Source organism: Lissotriton vulgaris, chromosome 2_2, assembly GCF_964263255.1.
Source record: "Lissotriton vulgaris chromosome 2_2, aLisVul1.2, whole genome shotgun sequence".
Classification (NCBI taxonomy): domain Eukaryota; kingdom Metazoa; phylum Chordata; class Amphibia; order Caudata; family Salamandridae; genus Lissotriton; species Lissotriton vulgaris.
Genome location: NC_141688.1, coordinates 34,819,053 through 34,839,164, shown reverse-complemented (window position 1 = coordinate 34,839,164; position 20,112 = coordinate 34,819,053). Strand labels below are relative to the sequence as shown.

The window sequence follows — 20,112 nt, the reverse complement described above, 5'->3', positions numbered from 1 at the left end:
GTGGCGGGATGTGAATCTACAAGATAAGCAGTAAACTGATTGTAGGTAAGTAATGTTTTGTTTGCAGAAGGTGTTTTTAAGCTTATGTCACCAACTCAAAAGCAGAGTCCATCCATGTAAGGCTGGTACTATTGCAAAGTATTAGTTGCTGTAGCAAATAAAGTTTTAACAATGCTTTTCTCTCCTAACGTATTAGTCAACATAGTAGTGTTTTGTGAAAACATGTAGGAATGACTAGGTGGCCAACTTGAAAATAATCAACTGAGGAATTCTATCAAGAAAGGCCACAGTAACCCCCTTGTTTGTGCGTCAAGAGGGCACGAGTCATGTAGGTGACTGCCAGCTTTACCCATTCATAAGAGACTGATGAATCTTACAATCCATCTAGCAATACTCTCCTTAGATATTGGCAGATGCAAGTGTGTAAAATGAAAGAAAAACAACTTTTGCTTTCTGTATTAAGTAGTATCAAGTGCAGGTTTAGCATCAAAGGTATGCAACTGTTCTAGAAGAGTTTTGGTAAGAATGTTGGAAGCTTAACTACCTAACTGAGATGAAAGGCTGAGACCACCTTCAGAAGGAAGCATGAATTTGTGTAAAGTAAATTCTGCCTGTCCACTTGAATGTGCGGTTCTTCTATTGATACTATCTGAAGTTCTCTAATTTGGCGTAATGATGTAATGGATGCACAAGTTACTACTTGTGTAACGATATATCTGTAAGAGACATTAGTTAGTGATAGATTCCTTATCTTAGAATATCCCCAGGCGTCAGACTGGATCCGGAAAGTTTTGCGTAGCAGTACCCTTGCGCGTCGGTAGGCGTCGTCTGAGGTTCCGCGTCCGTCGTCGGCGCCGTGATGACGTCGTCGGAGTACTTAGACGCCGCCTCCGCGTGCTGACGTCAGTTCTTAGCCACAGCTTTTCCGCGCCAGAAGCGCAGAGCCATGACAAAAACTGACACTGGTGCCAAGAAACTAGGGCCCTGAAAGGGGATGACCTTAACCCTAGATATCGGTTCGCAGAACGGGGAGGATGGGTGGGTCGGTAAGGAATCTATCACTAACTAATGTCTCTTACAGATATATCGTTACACAAGTAGTAACTTGTGCATCTGAAAGAGACACGTTAGTGATAGATTCCTTACCTTAGAATAGATACCCCAGCAATACCATTCCCGTGGTGGTGGGTCTGCGAACCAATATTCACACCAGAAAGTCCTGGAGAACGGAAGAAGTAGCCGTCCCTCCGGACTTGACTGTCCAGGCAGTAGTGCCGCGCAAACGTGTGCAACGAGGCCCACGTAGCTGCCTGGCAAATGTCCTGCAAGGGCACACCTCGGCCCAAGGCAGTTGTAGTGGCCGTGGCTCGAGTGGAATGAGCCCTCAGCCCAACAGGGGGTACCTTCTTAGCCAAGGAGTAACACGCCTGGATGCACATGATAATCCATCTAGAGATGGTCCGTTTGTGCACCGCTTTCCCTTTCTTAGCGCCCGCGTACCCAACAAAGAGTTGAACATCCACCCGGAACTGGCGTGTGCGATCCAGATAGAACGAGAGCGCACGTTTTGGGTCCAGACGGTGGAGCCGCTCCTCCCCTCTCGAGGGGTGCGGAGGCGGAAAGAAGGTGGGCAACGTGATGGACTGCCCAATGTGGAAGGCCGTGACCACCTTAGGCAAGAAGGAGGGCCTAGTCCTCAAAACAACCTTGTCTGGATGGACTGAAAGGAAAGGAGGCTTACAAGAGAGCCTGGAGCTCACTCACTCTCCTGGCAGAGGTGATGGCTACCAGGAAGGCAGTCTTCAAAGAAAGAAGGCGAAGAGGACAGTTGTGAAGTGGCTCAAAGGGAGCGCACATCAGAAATGTTAGAACCAGGTTCAAGTCCCACTGAGGCATCACGAAGGGAACAGGAGGAAAGGTATGAGTGATGCCCTTCAGGAATCGATTTACGATAGGGGACTTGAACAAAGAAGGCTGGTCAGGCAGCCTCAGAAAGGCTGAAAGAGCCGAAAGATAGCCCTTGATAGTGCCCAGAGCAGAGCCCTGCTGGGCAAGAGAAAGAAGGAAGAGAAGAACCTCAGAGAGAGGGGCATTGAGGGGATCCACAGCCTTTGCTGTGCGCCATGCCACAAATCTGTTCCACCTGCAGGCGTATACCGTCTTTGTGGAGGGACGCCTGGCTGCCAGAATGATGTTGCAAACTTCAGGAGGCAAGTCAAATGGCCTCAACTGTCGCCGCTCAATCTCCAAGCATGGAGGTGGAGACTGGACAGGTTCGGGTGGAGGACCGTCCCCTGCTGCTGCGACAGAAGGTCCTCCTGAAGAGGCAGACGAACCAGGGGATCGACTGACATACTGAGTAGCTCGGGATACCAGTACCTTCGTGCCCAGTCCGGAGCCACAAGGATGACTTGTGCCCAGTCGCGCTTGATCTTCTTCAGCACTCTGGGCAGAAGAGGTATAGGCGGAAAGGCGTACAACAGACCGCAGCTCCACTCGCGGCGAAAAGCGTCTCCGAGCGAGTGCCGCCTTGGAAATTCCAACCAGCAGAACTGATGACATTGCGCGTTCTCTTTGGTGGCGAATAGATCTAACCAAGGCTCTCCACATCGCAGAAAGAGGCCTTGCGCCACGTCTGAGTTCAGACGCCATTCGTGATCCATCGAGCACCGACGGCTAAGTTCGTCCGCCCTGGCGTTCAGAGAACCTGCCGGGTGTTGAACCACCAGAGTCACGCCCTGATGTTCCAGCCATTGCCAGAGATGCAGAGCCTCCTGGCAAAGGGTCCACGACCCCACTCCGCCCTGTTTGTTGCAGTACCACATGGCGGTGGTGTTGTCCGTGAACACCTGCACTGCACTCCCTCGGACAGATGGGAGGAATGCTTTCAGTGCCAGACGAATCGCCCGCAGCTCCAACAGATTGATATAGAGCCGGGACTCCGCCGGAGACCAGAGTCCTCTGATCTTAGCCTCTCCCAAGTGGCCTCCCCAGCCCTGGAGGGACGCGTCCGTCACAACTACGTGCTCCGGTTGGGGAAGGGAGAGGGATCTGCCTTTGACCCAATCGCAGTCCGTGAGCCACCCCTGCAGCTGTCTAGCAGTGCCCTCCGAGATCAGGACATGGTCGGACAGGTTGCCCCGGTGCTGGGCCCACAAACTTCAGGTCCCACTGCAGAGCCCGCACCCGCCACCGTGCGTGATGCACCAGAAGGATGCAGGAGGCCATCAGCCCCAGAAGCCGCAGCGTCAATCTGACCGAAACCCGGGATAAAGGCCCGAAGATCGGAATCAGAGCCTGTATATCCCGAACCCGCTGTTTGAGCAAACCCGAAACTGCGCCGAGTCGAGTACCGCTCAGATGAAAAGGAGCTTCTGAGAGGGGCACAGGTGTGACTTCGGCACATTGATGGAAAATCCCAGCAGGTGCAGGAGATCCGCCGTAGTCTGGAGGTGGCGGACTACTGCCTGGGGCGAGCCCGCCTTCAACAAGGTAGGGGAAGACTGAGACCCCTAACCTGCGCAGATGAGCTGCGACCACCGCCATCACCTTCGTGAACACCCGTGGGGCGCTGGTAAGGCCGAAGGGGAGCACGGTGAACTGAAAGTGCTCGAGGCCTACAGTGAACCGCAGGTAACGCCGGTGGGCCGGCAGGACGGGGATGTGGAAATATGATAAAAGTGGACAATGCCTCTGACACCATAGATCTCACAAATTATTTTAAGTCAATGTCCTATTTATTGACAATGAACGCTTAAATACTTTAAGCACCTTAATTTACACTTTTTTTCAAATAGGTACACATTGGGTGTAGACATTTCATTTTGATTGTCTCCTTATATCATGTAGCACATTCGACATATATTTACAACAACTAATAACTTGCTGACAAAGAATAAATCAACGTGAAACAAATAACCAATACATAGTGATTGGAATTAATAGATTCATATATCAACAATACACAGTGATAAAATTAATAACAAGGTCCTACTGTCGGTCTGACAGAAATTGCGTGGGTATCCTAGGGGTATGTAATCAGTTTTACCCTCAGAGGAGTGTTTAATTGTCCTGCGTATAGCCAGGGAAAGTCCCTTATTTAGTGGGGGATTATATGCCTTGTTGTGAGATACATCTCTCACGGTATGTCCAAATTATTTTGACTGGATCATAGGGCATTAATTTCTCCTGGCTCTAAGGTTGAGCCTACGCGTTTCGACCTATTGGATTCTTGACAGGAAGAATTATTTAATCAGGTCTTCATCAGGGCTCGCTGTAGGTGCTGTGGGACATCATATTACACCTAAGGGAAAGTTATAAGGGGCATGTTTTAGTGATTGAATCAAGGTTGTAGGACAAAATAGCAGTGCTTATGGGTGTTTTCTGGTGCACGGTAATACATATAAAACTCACGTACCCAATCTAAGTAGATGCGATTCTGCATGTCTTGTTGTACATGGAAAATACAGGAGGCGCTGGGGTGGGTCCCAAGGTGGCCGGGTTGAAACGGGGGCCAGCAGTCGTGAATTACTGCGGAAAAAGTAGGACAATTGAGTTGGCGGAGGGTCCATGACAAACTGGAGGCATCTTGCCTGTTACAAATTGGGCCTACTTAATGCCTCTTGGCGCTTAGAGGATGCCTGTTTGCAAGTGTCTTTAAAGATGCATGAAGGGGATGCTTTCCGTTTTTTTCAATGTTCCCTGGTGGATCTGGGGGCCGCCCTGGAAGTAGCGTACCTGCGGGTGCAGTAACTGCTCGCTGCTCGATTTCTTGTGTTCTCTCCGTCACAGCGTAATCATCGCGGAACTGTCAGTCCGCGGAGTGAACGGGCAGGGGTGCTTTGCAATCTTGGGTTTCCGCTTATCCCTCCGGAGCGTGGCGCTTCTCTGCCGACTCTCGCTGCTGTTTGTTTGAACAGCGCGCGTACGGCGTGTAATCTTTTCTCCCGGTTTCTGGATGTGCTTAGTGTTGCCATTGGTTGGTTCACCGGCCCTGTGTCTCAGCGCTCCTGAATGGTCGGTTTCTTCGCGTCATGAACAGATGATCTCGTTGCTATGAGATCAAGACGCTGGTTTATATTATACATGAATAACTGCGGTGAATGCAGGCTGAAGATGTTGAGCTAATTTTAGTAGGTAACTAGCACGTGAAACTGGATATTTCCGCTAATTCATTTAATCCCTGATTCACAGTGTTAAGATACATGATAGTTTTCGCTTCTTGTTTAGACAGATTGTTGGCCACATTTTTGCCCTTCACATGTTTAACAACTGTCCATTTGAGGTCGTCTGGTCCATGGTGTTTATCAATACAATGGGGAACTTCTTGCACCGAATCCTGGAGCGGTGTTGGGATATTCTCGTTTTTATGGGTTGGCTTGTTTTACCCACGTACGCCAATCCGCAGGGGCATATGACACAGTAAATAACGTTACAGGTGTTACAGTTTGTAAACGCTTCATGTTTAATTTGTTTCTGGCCATAAGAGAAGATTGTTCCTTCGATGGTGCTATCGCAAGAAATGCAGTTACCGCATCTGCGGTGGCCTTTGACTGGTGGGAGGTTGAAAAGTGACTGAATGGAACTTTCATGCTTGGGTAGTGATGTGTCTGCTCGAACCAATTTATTTTTCACACTCTCGTTCTTTTTAAGTGCGAAGATAGGTGGAGTGACAAAGGGTTTCAGGCTCCGCACTGTGTTCCAATTTTTGGTGACTATTTTCTTGATTTCTGTTGTGGCTCCAGAAAAAGTTGTCACACACACACAATTGGGGTGTCTTCCTTGTTTTTTGCTTTGGGGATCAAGAGGGTTTCTCTTGGGATGTACCAAGTTCTCTTCATTGTTCTCTTCAATAATTTCTTGGGATATCCTCTCTCGATCAGCTTATTCATCAGCTCCTGGGCATGGTGGAAGTAATCAGTTTTTTTTGTGCAATTCCTACGCAATCTCATGAATTGGCTTAGCGGTAGATTTTCCCGGAGATTGCGTTGGTGGAAGCTGGAAAAGTGTAGGAAGGTGTTCCGGTCAGTCTCTTTGGTGTATAAGGTGGTAAACATGGTACCATCTTCATGTTTAACCATCAGGTCCAGGAAGTTGATTTGGGTTTTGTTGTATGCCAAAGTAAATTGAATATTGGGATTGCGATCATTTAACCAGACGACGAATGCTTTAAGTTGTTGTTCTTCACCTCTCCATAGCATGAAGACGTCGTCTATATACCGACGCCAAATTTTAATGTGCCCATCAAAAGGATTGTTGTTATAGATCCAAGTGGATTCATAGAGAGCCATGTACATTATGGCCATTTCTGGCGCAAATGGACATCCCATGGCCGTCCCCATGGTTTGGAGGTATTGGACGTTGTTAAATTTGAAGAAATTGAATTTCAAACAGATTTCCGCAAGTTTCATTAGGAAATCAGTGGGGACATTATGCGGTCTTTCTCTCTTTTCGAGGAAGAATTCAAGGGCTTCCAAGCCATCTTCTTGGGGGATATTGGAGTATAAACTCACAATGTCCATGGTTACCAGGAATTCCATTGGCTCATCGAAAGGTTGGCCATCTAGAAAATGTATTGCTTCCATCGTATCTTTGATGAAGCTTGTAGTCTGGCCAACAAGGGGTTTAAGAAAAGTGTCGACATATTTAGCTGGTCTTTCCAGGATTGAATTAACTCCTGAAATGATGGGACGACCCGGAGGATTCAAGGGGTCCTTATGGATTTTCGGTAGAATATACATCAAAGGTGTGCGTGGGTTTCTGTTTATTAGATATTCTCCCTCCTTTTTGGATAGCCAGCCTTCCTTTTGACCTTGATTTACTAAGGTTTCCAGGCGATGTGTCAGTTTATCATTCCAGTTGTCGTTTGTTTTTTTGTAGTACTTTTCATCTGTGACTTGCCGTGTGACTTCAGCTTCATACATTTCACGTGGGAGGATAACAATCCCCCCACCTTTGTCTGCCGGCTTGATGATGAGACTTTTGTTGTCTTGGAGTCCTTGTAGTGCTATTTTTTCCTCCATTTTGAGGTTCCATTTGATGTATCTTTTCTTCCTCTTTTCGAGCGTGTCAAGGTCCCGCAACACGTTCTTTTCGAATGTTAGTAGTTCCACGGGCATTTGACTGGAATGTGGAAAAAAGGTGGAAGGATTTTTTAGTCCAGAGTAATTTCTGTGGAATTATGCGTCCTGCAAGTCCAACGCAACCATCCAGTCTCCTGGGTCTAGGGCAGCCAAGACCTGAGCCAGTGTCAGCATTTAACTTCTCCTTCCGGAGGAAGCCGTTGACGTTCCTCAGATCCAAGATAGGGCGTAGGCCCCCTTTGCCCTTCTTGGGTACCAGGAAGTAGTGGGAGTAGCAACCACGTCCTACTTCTGGCCCAGGAACGCGCTCGATGGCCCCCTTGGCCAAGAGGGCCGAAACGTCCTCCTGCAGGAGCCGCAAGTGATGCCCCGATACGCGGTGGTGTTGCGGTGGCATGGCTTGAGGGGTCGTCTCGAAGGGGAGGGAGTAGCCACTTCGGACGATCTGCAGCACCCACCTGTCCGAAGTGACTGTGCGCCAGTGAGAGTGGTGATGGCGAACCCTGCCTCCCACTGGCGTCACATGGGCCGAAAAGCACGGACTAGGAGGGTTTAGAGGCGGATGCTGCGCGGGCAGGTGTGGACTGGCTCCGCTTGTTTCCCCGACCGCCTCCACGGCGGTTTCCACGGCCTCCGCCGCGCTGGACGACAGTTTGCGGCGAGTGGCTGGCGGCACGTGTGGGGGCGCCCCTTCCTTGGCCACGAAAGGAGCGAAAGGCACCTATTTGCTGGCGCAGGGCCGAGAGGCCCAAGGACTTGGCCGTAGCCCTGGAGTCCTTAAAGCGCTCAAGTGCGTGGTCTTCCTTGTCGCCAAAGAGGAGACGGCCATCGAACGGCATGTCCATGAGTGTATTTTGGACGTCTGCCGAGAAGTTGGCGGATCTCAGCCAGGCGTGGCGTCGTATCACCACCGTCGTAGCCATCGCTCTGCCCAGCGAGTCAGTAGTATCCAGTCCGCACCTGATTGAATACTTTGCTGCGTCCCGGCCCTCCACTAGGGCTTGGCCGAGTTTGGCCCGTACCTCCAACGGACACTCTGGCAGCACTTCCGCCACCGTTTCCCACAGAGAGTGGGTGTAACGGCCCAAGAGGCATGCGGTGTTGGAAGACCGCAGTCCCAAGCTAAGGGACGAGAATACCTTCTTGCCATAGGCCTCGTACCTCTTGGACTCCCTGTCCGGCGGGGCAGTCGGGAAGGCGGTCTGGGAGTTAGAGGCCTGGATAACCAGACTCTCGGGGGTGGGGTGGGTGGAGAGGAAACATGGGTCGTAAGGTCCACCGGTGACGATCCAGCACCCGAGGAGGGTCCAGCGGCGCCGGGCCCGAAGGCGCCGACGCCGCCGGGCCGCTGTACCCTGCGGCGCCGGGCCCGAGGGCACCGGCGGTGTCGGGATTGTGGAGCCCTGCGGCGCCGGGCCCGAAGGCGCCGGCGGCGTCAAGGCCGAAGCACCCGACGACGTCTGGGTCGTAGCCCCCGACCCACTAGGGCCCCAGACGGGTTCACCCGGCCCGAAGGCGCCGCGGAACCCGTCGGAGGAGAAAGGGACCTCATGGCCATGAGGAAATGCTCGATCTCCTCCGGCGTCGCATTCAGCCCAAGGATCGGGGGGTATGGGGCCGAACGTGGCGCCCGCGACTCCCGAGGAGCCGCGTAGGCGGTGTCACCCGAACCCCCGGCCGCATCGCGCGAGCGTCGGGGGAGTCAGACGAGCGATGATGTCTCTTCGACCTCTTATGCTTCTTACCTGACGACTTGGACCCGGCGGAGTGGCGCAGACTTCCGGAGCTGTGACGGCTCCGTCCCCGCGACCTGTCCCTCGACCTCCCGTGGGACCGGGACCTCACACGGCGCGGGCCGACTGGCGGATCTCGACTCGCCTGCGGGACCGCTCCCGCCTGGCCTTCCTCGAGAGGGCCCGACAGTCGGAGCAGGCCTCGTCGTCATGGTCGACGCCCAAACACATCAGGCACAAGCGGTGGGGATCCGTGACCGACATGGTACGGTCGCACTCGTCGCAATGCTTGAATCCGGGCATCCCTAATGGCACCGTCTGAGTCGTAAAGACTTCGAAATGGATCAAAAGATCACAAAAGTTTAGTCAAAAAGTGACTAGGGAACTGCTCTTTCCAGATCTGCGCTGGCTGGTGCGGAAAAAAGAAGAACTGACGTCAGCACGCGGAGGCGGCGTCTAAGTACTCCGACGACGTCATCACGGCGCCCACGACGCCGGACGCGGAACCGCAGACGACGCCTACCAACGCGCAAGGGTACTGCTACGCAAAACTTTCCGGATCCAGTCTGACGCCTGGGGACATTCTAAGGTAAGGAATCTATCACTAACGTGTCTCTTTCAGATAAAGAGAACACCACTTTTAAAGTCAACATCTGAAGTGAGAATGAATATAGTGATTCAATAGTAAAGGGTAGCCTGGTTTGGAAAATGTTGAAAGTCCAGATAAGAGCAAAGGGTGTTCTAAGAGGACTGGCAGCCAGGCAGACTTTTCACACGCACTAAGAAAAAAAAAAAATAAACAAGCACAACTTCAACAGATACAAGATATTACCACCCTTCCCCAACCCCCTGACCAACCCCCCTAAAAAAATCTCTAAACTTAAAATATTGTGTGTAAAGGGGACATAATTTAACTGAAGTCTGATGGTAAATTGAATTATGTCTCACATTATTGCTAACATATGTACTGCAGGGAAGGGAAGTAAAAGGCCTAAACAAACCACATTGACATTATCAAAGCTGTGCGCTTGGGAGAAGATACAAATCTGAGACAAAAATAAACTTACCTCTACAAAACTATTGGTTATTAAATGCTGATACTTTAATTTAACTTTTGAATCTGTGATCAAACGCCTGGAAAAAGAAGGAAATATTAAGTTAATTGGTGTAAGTGAAAACAATAGATTAATTGGGCTAAGTAATGTATTCCTGGGAGTCACTGACTGACAATGAACGTAGCCAAGGTGGGTGGAGGGCCAAGTCAACATCTAACAGTTAGGAGAATGTGATTTCAAGTCATAGTTTAATTTTGGGTCTCTTCTGCATTGTCAATTCACATAGCATTTGACCAAATTCATTAATAGCAAGACTAAACTTCAACGGTAAGCAATAAAGAGTGGGACGTCAGTATGAGCACCAGACAGAGCAACAGAAATGTCAGAGTGGATGTGAACAGAAGGAAGTAGGGGAGACATAGAAGAGTAAAGAAACAGCATGCATGTGATGTAGTGACTGTACATTAAAGCAAAGAGCCCTACAGTACAAAATTTAACAAGGGATATTGATACTACTCAGGTTTGAAGCAATAATTCCACAGTGTGACCTGAAGACATGATATGGCTATGAACTTACATAACGGTATTGTCATCAACTAAGATATCGCATCCATGAGCAGGGCAGGAAATTGTCTGAAAGAGAAACATGAAACCCAGGTTAGAATCGGACAGGCTGGTACAACAGACTGAATACATGATTTACTCAATCTATCCCAATAAAATTTATGTTGAAGATTCATGATGGATTTTTCATGACTGGACATTTTTGGTTACTTTGAAATGTATTATAGGAAATCAACCTTTTTCCAAAGAGACTGAATGAAAAGCTATCACCAAACACAAGAATTGTTCTATTAAAAGCACAACGTGATAGTTACTAACATACCACACCTATAATAGCACCATCTAGTGTCTTTCCTCTTTTTTTAAATTATTTCATATTAACTGTAGTTAAGATAAATGAACTGAATGGTTACAAAAATGGATCTTAAAGAGGTAGTAGCATAAAAATATTTCACATATAGAAAAACTAATGCAGAATTTGATAATGCTTCTGGCAAAGTGGCACATCTAGTGCTATAGGAAAACATGTAGAGATAAAGTCATGGTCCCACCATGGCAGGCCATATCATGTAATGAGGCAGTTAGGGAGCTAAGATGCTTTTCTCAATTAGTAGACTTAGTCAACTTCCTAACTGATGCATTCAATTATTTGAGAGGTTAACCACTTATTTTACGACTCAATCAGCATTTGTAGAACGCAGCACTGTCATCACTAGGAGTATCTGGGTGCGAGGTCTCAGTCGAAAAGCCATGTTTTGAGGAAAAGGCTGGAAGAGCGAAGAAAAGGGCAGTAAAAGGCAAAACAGAGGACAGAAAAATTAGCAGAAAGGCAAAAGAGAATATCAGAAAAGACAAAACAGACGGTAGAAAAAAAGAGCAAAGAAGGCAGAAAAAACTAGCAGAGAAGGCATAACAGAGGGCAGAAAAACGATTAGAGTAGACAGAGGGTAGAAAGAAAAGCAGAAATAGCAGGCAGAAAAGTCAAAACAGAGGGCCAAACATGCAGAAAAAGGCAAAACAGAGGGCATAGAAAAGAGCACAAGGCAAAACAGAGCAGGAAAATAGCAAAGGAGGCGCAAACTAATTGCAGCAGGTAGACAAGCAGCAGAGGGTAGAGGACTGAGGGCAAGCTAGACAGAAATTTCACGAGGACCTACTACTACTGTAGCCTCTGTAACAAAGTAAAGTTATTAAGTCTTTGTTGAAAGGGGGGCGCTAGAGGGTGCCAGGCAAGATGGCTGCACCTTAGTGCAGCTCCGCCCGGCTGATCTCAAATCCACCCAATATCAGCTGAATATCGCGGCATCCAAGTGCCAAACTACTGCCCGGCATGGTGTGACACTTCCTGTGCTGTTGAGGGCTAAGACTGTTGGTGCTCCCTGTGTCACAGCCAATTCGGCAAAGGTTGCCCAGACCGTCGCGTAGCCAAGATTGCAGCCGCCGTTGTGATAAGTTGAGACTGAGCGCCAGCCGGTGCTCTGCGGGGGCGAGAGCGCGAAGTGCTACTGCAACTGAGCCTAGAATCAGCGCTACAGGGGGATGCTGATCCCTACCTCCCTGTGTTGCTGTCTACGGGGGCTCAAGCCAGACCGGTAACTGCTGGACAGCTCTGCACCATTCTTTGGTTGTTGGCTGCCTGCGGTAATGGTGCAGAGGGCCTGAACACTGCACAGAAACTGGAGGATCATGCAGAGCCCACCTACGGCCCTTGTCTGCCGACGCAGAGGATAGTCTACACGGGCTGCGGTAGGCGGCTCTGGTCATGGCCCACGCGTTTAGGCCTGCCCGTCTTGGCTTCCTCCAGGTCTCTGGTCGGGCAGAGGGGAAAGGCCCCATGGTGAATGCTGAACTTGTCCCTGGCCTGTAGCTTCTGCCCAGGGACTTTTCAATTTGCGGATTTACCCCCGTATATGGGACATCATTGCTTGAACTGTACCCGGGGCCTGTGACTGGCAGGGCCCAGTGAAGCTCGGCATTGCGCAGCTGGTGTGCGCAGGGATCGCCTACCCATGATAATTCTCTCCGCGGTGGTGAGCTGGAGAGAGCGGTCTCAGACACGTTTCTACTGTGCCCCTGGAATACAAAGCTCTCTACACTAAGTGCACTTTTGCAGCTTATAGGAAGGGCCGTCTACATTGCCACACCGCTCCCCTGAGGTGGCGTGCCCTGGATAGCGGAGACCACACTCGCTATCTGTGCCTCTGCAGACAGGTGGGGGCGGACTGCTTCCACACTACTTTACTGCATAATACAGATGCCTTGTTCTCGCTTCTTTGTACCGGCCTGGTCGTGATTGCAGGGGTAACATGGGTGGCATTATACTCAAGTGCAACAGGTGGAGTTTCCCTGCCAGTAACTTATTGGCTGGCCAGAATCATATTCCTGGTCTGGTGTCTGGGAACTGCGCCACATATGCTTTCGCGAGGGGTCGCCCTAAGGTGGGAGTGCGTCTTGGATTGTAATTGCCAGTCGATTATTGTGCCTCTGGAGCATGAGACTGTATAGAATGTTTGAAAATTAGTGGCCTTCTGGAAGAAATAACTGAAAAGTAAGCCTGGTAAGCCTGTAGTACTGCCTTGCACAGTCGCCTCTCACATTCTACTGCACTGGCTTGGCTCCGACTGCTGGTGTATTTGGGAGGCCTATACCTCACGTGCTGTAGGAAGTGCTCACTGCTGTAGGTTCATTGCACTGCTTGCATCCTGCATCAAGCTTGTTGATGTTACCTGGGACGCTAGGTCCCTTGGGGGGTGCTGCCATACTGCCGACAGTTGTCTCCTACCCATTTCCTTCACCTCCCACTATTGGGAAGCAGGACAAGTTACAACCCTGCCTCACGTTTGAGGTGCGAAAGTCAGGCAGTACCCAGCAAAAAACGGATTCGGACTCGGAGGCCTATTTACAGGGGGGTTGGTCGGCCCAATTTGTAATCTATGTTGCTGGCAATGCAAAAAAGCCTTCAGGCTTGAGGGTAGTATGTCAACTATGAGTCACAGGCTGGCCCACATGTCTTTGCAGCTAGAAAAACAAAACTCAAGAATGGGGGAGGTGGAACAGAGGGTATCTACTATGGAGGATGGACTTAGAGAAGTTGCCAGCAAGACCCTCAATATTGAGAAGGTCTTGGCGCTCATTCAGGCCAAGAACAGAGATTTAGAGGCCCGGTCCAGCAAAAATAACCACCACCTTGCCCTATAACTGCTCGGATCTTGAACCACCGGGATCGTGATGTCCTCTTAAGGCTGGCCAGAGATAAGGGCAATATTTGTTACCAGGGGAACACACTGTCCTTTTTCCCCAGACTTTACTGTCGCAGTTTAAATCGGTCTGTCGTGAATTTGGTGCAGTAAAAAAATTCCTTCAGTTTGCAAACATTCCTTACGTCATGTTGTATCCCGCATGCCTCCGTCTAGGACCAGAGGGGAACTTAAAAATGTTTTCAACCCCCAAGGCGGCGATTGAGCACACAAAGCAAATAAAGAAGCACTGGTGCGAGCCGAACTGAGTATGAAGAGGAGGAAAAATGATATTAAGACTGGGCTGTTAATGTGTCTGCTCTGTGGGTCACCCTACTGGTGGGATTCACCTATGTTGTGACTCTACGTTCATTACCTTCCACATATATGGTCAGGGTGGGGAGTTTTCCATGACATATTAGCTGGATTATCTGACTTGCGTTTATGTATTTGCTTTTTAATCTTAGTTCAGGTACTAGAACTGATCAACCGCCCACTATGCTGTGGGTTGACAGTAGCACTCTGATGCCCCCTGTATGGGAGATCCCCACACTATACTCTTTGTTCTTAAGGCTTGTTACATTGTGAGCCAATGTCCATTACAGGGAGCGGGCGTATATCTAAAGGAGTACCATATAAGCATTTTTCCTGAAATAAGCCCTTCAGTGGGAGTACATGTTCACCGTCTTGCTGCAAATGAGCTTCCCGCCATTCTTCATAAAATGGGTTTGCCTCCTATATGATGCACCGGTGGCGTGGATTCGTATTAATGGCTGGGTCTTGGAGGCATTCCCCCATCAAACACAGTACGTGGCAGGGGTGCCCGCTGTCGCCAATGCTTTCCGCACAGGAATTGGAACCGTTGGCCTGTAAGCAGTTCACCCTATGTGGGAAGGGTATGCCCAGACCTGGGTCCCGTGCTCACTAAACCACTGAAGTCAAGCTATCCTGGCTGATGAAGGCTGATAGCCAGAAACGGTCCTAAATGCTGGATTTCGGTTCAGGGAAGACAAGGGTTGGCAGTTCGGTCTGGACTGTTCCCATGAGGCACAGGGTCAAGACTGATTTACATATGGCCATGTCTGAACTGGGTGTGGCTTAGTGAGCAAAATAACGATGGATTAAACCCAGATCTGTGACTGGGGGTGAATGTTTTGCTATTGTGAAACATTCCGTCCATCTTTTGTATTTTGCTGTTCACCCTATGTGGGAAGGGTATGCCCAAACGTGGGTCCCATGCTCACTACGCCACTGGAGTCAAGCTATCCTGGCTGAAGAAGGCCGATAGCCAGAAACCGGTCCTAGGATGCTTGATTTCGGTCCAGTGAAGACATGGCTTGGCAGTTCGTTCTGGACTGTTCCCATGAGGCACAGGGTCAAGACTGATTTGCATAGGGCCATGTCTGAACTAGGGTGGCTTGGTGAGCAAAATAACAATGGATTAAACCCATATCTGTAACTGGGTGTGAATGTTTTGCCATTGTGCAACATTCCATCCATTATCTTTTGTATTTTGCTGGCCTGTAAACTGCGGCAGCAACATGCCCAGGCGGCGTTGTTGTTTCGTCAAAGGCCTTTAATGGTGTCATTATATGCTGGTTATCGAATATGCTACTTACCAGTATGCATCTGTTCTTGGCATGTAGGGCTGCTGACATTCATACCTGTGTCTAGATCGCCGCCTAGTGTTGGGTCCGGATGATCGCACATTGTTGTCCTGGAAGAGTCTTCGAAGTATCACGAGATAGGTGGCTCCTCCCCTGGACTACAGTGCGCATGGGCATCGACTCCATCCCCAGATTGTTTTAAACCATTGTGGCAAAGATGGAGTGAAACTGTGAATGATGACCATGCTAGAAGTATGTGTGAATGCTGCAGCCGCTACAGGCGCCGGGGAGGAGGGCGGACGATATGAATGTCAGCAGCCCTACATGCCAAGAACAGATGCATACTGGTAAGTTGCATATTCGGTTCGAGGCATGTGGGCTGCTGAATTCATATCTGTGCATAGAATACATAGCAGTCCCTCCATTAACGACGGCCGCCTGTGCCAGCTGCAGCAGTTTGGAAAAGTGTTTTTAGAACAGCCTGCCCTACAGCTGCCTGCTGTGTGGAGTGCACATCAACACAGTAGTGTTTTGTAATTGTGTGTGTGGTAGACCATGTGGCTGCTCTACATATGTCTTCCAAAGGAATATTTCCAAGGAAAGCCATGGAGGCCCCCAACTTCCCGGTGGAGTGGGCCCGTGGTGGAATGGTGAGAGTGCGCTTGGCTTTCTGATAGCAGATCCGAACACATTTAACGATCCACCTGGCTATACCAGCCTTGGAAATGGGGTTGCCTTTGTGTTGTGGCGAAAAGGCAACAAATAGTTGTTTAGTCTTCCAAAAACCTTTGGTCCTATCAATGTAGTACATTAAGGCCCATTGACGTCAAGTGTGTGGAGCATCCTCTCCGCAACTGACTCTAGATTTTGGAAGAACACAGGTAGTTCTTGAGTCTGGTTGATATGGAACTGAGAAACCACCTTAGGAAGGAACTTAGGGTTAGTGTGAAGCACCACCCTGTTGGAATATATTTGAATAAATGGCTCATGGATAGTTAGTGCCTGGAGTTCACTAACTCGTCGTAGCGACATAATCGCTACAAGGAAAGCCACTTTCCATGTCAAGAACTGAATCTCGCATGAATGCAGTGGTTCGAAAGGGGGTCCCATCAGCCTGGTGAAGACCACATTTAGGTTCCACTCGGGAGATAGTGGTGTCCGCGAAGGAATGACCCGTTTGAATCCTTCCAGAAAGGCTTTAATGGCAGGCGCACTGAAAAGTGAGAGGTGCTGTCTGTTTTGGAGATAAGCAGCCATTGCGGATAGATGTATACGAATGGAAGCATAGGCCAGATTACATTTGTAATGATGTAAGAGATAACAAATGATGTTCTGAATGGATGCATCCAGCGGGTTAATGTTGTGGTCTGCACAATAAATGATAAACCGCTTCCATTTCGCCGCATAGCATGCTCTGGTAATGGGCTTTCTTGCCTCCCTGATTATGTCCCTACAGTCAGGAGGTAAGTTGAGGTAGCCAAATTCTAAGACCTCAGGAGCCAGATCGCCAGGTTGAGCTGTTGCGGATCTGGATGCTGAATGTCGCCATGGCTCTGCGTCAAAAGCTTGGGTGTGAGGCGCAGCCTTTGATGCGGTACCACGGACAGTTTCAGTAACGTGGTGTACCATGGTTGGCGAGCCGACGTCGGAGCAACCAGGATGAGAGTCATTGTGTGCTGCTTCAGCTTGCGTGCCACCAGCGGTTTTAGAGTTGCTGGGGGGAAAGCGTGCGCAAATTTGCCTAAGCAGTTCATCCATATCGCATTGCCCTGTGACTGTGGGTGTGGGAACCTGGGGGCAAAGCTTGGGCATTTGGCGTTTTCCTTTGTGGCGAACAGGTCTATCTCTGGATGACCCCACCTTAGGAAGTACGGGTGGAGTACTGATGGATGTATCTCCCACTCGTGCATTTGGTGGCTGTACCTGCTGAGCAGATCCACCATCTGATTGTCCTTGCCCGGGAGGTGTTCCGCCATGAGGAAGATGTTCCTCTGAATGGCCCACTTCCACATGCTCTGAGCCAGATGAGACAACTGTGGAGAGTGAGTACCTCCCTGCTTCTGGATGTAGTACATGGCCGTCGTGTTGTCCGTCCGGATCAACACGACCTTGTTGCAGATGTACCTTGAATGCTTTCATTGCCATGAAGATAGCCATCAGTTCTAGAACAGTGATGTGCATCTTCCTCTGCTGTGGTGTCCATAGTCCCTGCACAGTGTAGTGGAGTACATGAGCTCCCCAACCCTGGAGAGAAGCGTTCGTCGTCCGAATGATCTGTGGCACAGGCTCTTGGAACGGTCGTCCCTTGCAAAGGTTTTGTGGATTCCACCAATGCAGAGAGTTGTATGCACGACCGGTCACCAACACTAGGTCTTTCAACTGTCCGTGAGCCTGAGTCCACTGACGTGCTTAGCAGTCCTGAAGCGGACGCATATGTAGTCTCGCGTGCGGGACTATGGAGATGCAGGAGGCCACGATGCCTATCAACTGAATGAACACTCGTGCTGGAAGAGTGTTGAGGTCTGAATTTCTGTATCAGCGATTGAATGCTGCTGACCCTCACTGAATTTGGCTGTGCTGTGGCTGCCAGAGTGTTTATCGTCGCCCCCAGATACTGCTGTATGTGGGCGGGTTGCAGGTGGGACTTTGGGTAATTCAGTGAGAATCCCAGATCGTGAAGAAGGTGAATGGTGTGGGACATGTGGGCAGCACACTGCTGGGCTGACTTTGCCTGGATGAGCCAGTAGTCCAGATAAGGGTAGACCGGAATGTTTCGTTTCGTGGGTGTGCCGCCACCATCGCCAGTCATTTTGTTAACACCCTGGGTGCCGCGGTGACTCCGAAAGGTAGAACCTTGAACTGATAATGTTGGTTTTGGATGGTGAACCGGAGGTATTTTTTGTGTGACGGGTACAGCCGAATATGAAAATACGCATCCTTTAGATCTAAAGTTGCAAGAAAATCCCCCTGACTGAGCAACGGTAGGACTTGCTGCAGTGTCAGCATGTGAAAGCGCTCCGACTGAATGTACTGATTGAGGGGTCTGAGGGACCCGTCCTTTTTTGGTATCAAGAAGTACAGTGAGTAAACTCCTGTGCCTCTTTCTTTCACAGGCACGAGCTCAATTGCCCCTTTTTGCAGCATACGAGGACCTCCTGCTGCAATAAATGCAAATGCTCGGCGGACATAGGACGGTGTCTTGGGGGTATGTTGGGTGGAGTGGATATTAACTCCAGACAATAACCGTACTGGATAAGCTGTGTGACCCACCTGTCTGTGGTGTTGGACTTCCAGACTGGCAGGAACTGTTGAAGTCTCCCCCCGACAGGTGTTGCGTGGTCGGGGGCAGTGACAAGGCGTCACTGTGTTAGTGGCGGAGGATCTGGAGTTGTTGTTTCCACGACCTCTGCCTTTGGCGCCGTTTCCACGATATCCACCTCGACTTTGCTTGGTGTATGTGGTCTGCGTGCCCTCTTTATAGTACTGTGTGGTTTGGGAGAGCTGGCCTCTGGAAACACCTATTGCTTGAGCGACGAAAAGAACCACCCTGGAACTGCTGGGACTGTACAGCCCCCATGGACTTAGCAGTTTCAGTGCCTTTCTTGATTTTCTCCAAGGTGGTGTCCACCTCTGGGCCAAATAGATGATCAGGGTTTACTGTCTGATTAAGAATGGTTGTCTGTATTTCTGGCTTGAACCCGGAAATTGAGCCAGGCATGTCGTCTCAGCATGACACTAGTGTTAACAGCTCTGGCCGCGGTGTCTTCTGCATCCAGTGCACATTTGATAGAAGCATTTGATATGAGCTTCCCTTCTTGGATGAGCATCTCAGCTGCCTCTTTGTATTCATCTGGCAGGTGCTGTAACAGGGTCTCAAGTGTGTCGTAATGTGCCCTGTCATACCTGGCTAGAAGTGCCTGAGTGTTTGAAATGCGCCAGATATTGGCCGCTTGAGCTGCCACCCTTTTCCCCCCGATGCCTCAAACACCTTAGATTCCTTATCTGGGTGAGGAGCATAACCCGTTGTTTGTGAATTAGCCCTCTTCTGGGCATTAGAAACAACAAGGTAGTCCAACGGCAACTGTCCCTTGATGCAAGTAGGGTCTCCATGTTTGTATTTCTTTTCAATTCTGGGGTTTATCACCCTGGCTCTTGTAGGCTCCTTAAAGATTTCCCCAGCATGCTTCAAGACACCCTTCAACATAGGCAGAGTCTTGACAGTCCTCTCTGAGACAGAAAAGGTGTCAAAAAGAAAGTCTACTTCAATGGGGTCAGCATGGAGCTGGACGTCATGATTCTGAGCTGCCCTTTCAATGAGGGCATTAAATGCTGCCGAATCCTCAGTAGGCCACGTTTTTACAGCATACATTTGAGTGTCTGGGTTAGAGTGAGGATCACCTGGGTCAGCAGCAGCTGCCCAGGGTTCATTGGTATCATCTGGATCAGTGTATACAGGATAGCTGTATTCATCCTCATCACCCTCCCCAGTGTCCACATCTGAATAAGTGGGTGAGAAATCATGGCCACGTGGAGATACCGGTTCTACAAGAACAGGCATCGAAGTAGAATCCTTTTTCTTCAGTGGAATTTTATAGGACTCCATTGGCTGTTCCGGGGCGATTTTCCGCTTATAAAGATAAAGTCTGCCTGTTTCGGCATCGATAAACTGTTCCTGTTGCTCTTCCAACGAGGATTGTCGATGCTTCATGGCCGGGACCACTGTTGTTGACTTCGGCACCGAGGACACCTTCTCGGGCACGTCGGTGGCCATTTTAGGGGCGAAAGCCTTCTGCACCACTTTCGGCAGCAGCGTGAAGTGGATGGGTGTCGACGTC

At 49.7% G+C, this 20,112-nt stretch overlaps 1 protein-coding gene across 4 annotated transcripts in view; it reads right to left on the bottom strand.

Moving 5' to 3' along the window:
* ARIH1 (ariadne RBR E3 ubiquitin protein ligase 1) overlaps positions 1-20,112 on the bottom strand; it is a 616,333-nt gene that overhangs the window by 260,716 nt on the left and 335,505 nt on the right. For all 4 annotated transcript variants that reach the window (XM_086959245.1, XM_086959247.1, XM_086959246.1 and 1 more), the window contains exons 5-6: positions 10,448-10,503; positions 9,883-9,949 (exon numbers count right to left, since the gene is read on the bottom strand). In XM_086959245.1, coding sequence (XP_086815371.1) covers positions 9,883-9,949; positions 10,448-10,503 — 123 coding nt within the window. The remainder of the gene's footprint in view (positions 1-9,882; positions 9,950-10,447; positions 10,504-20,112) is intronic.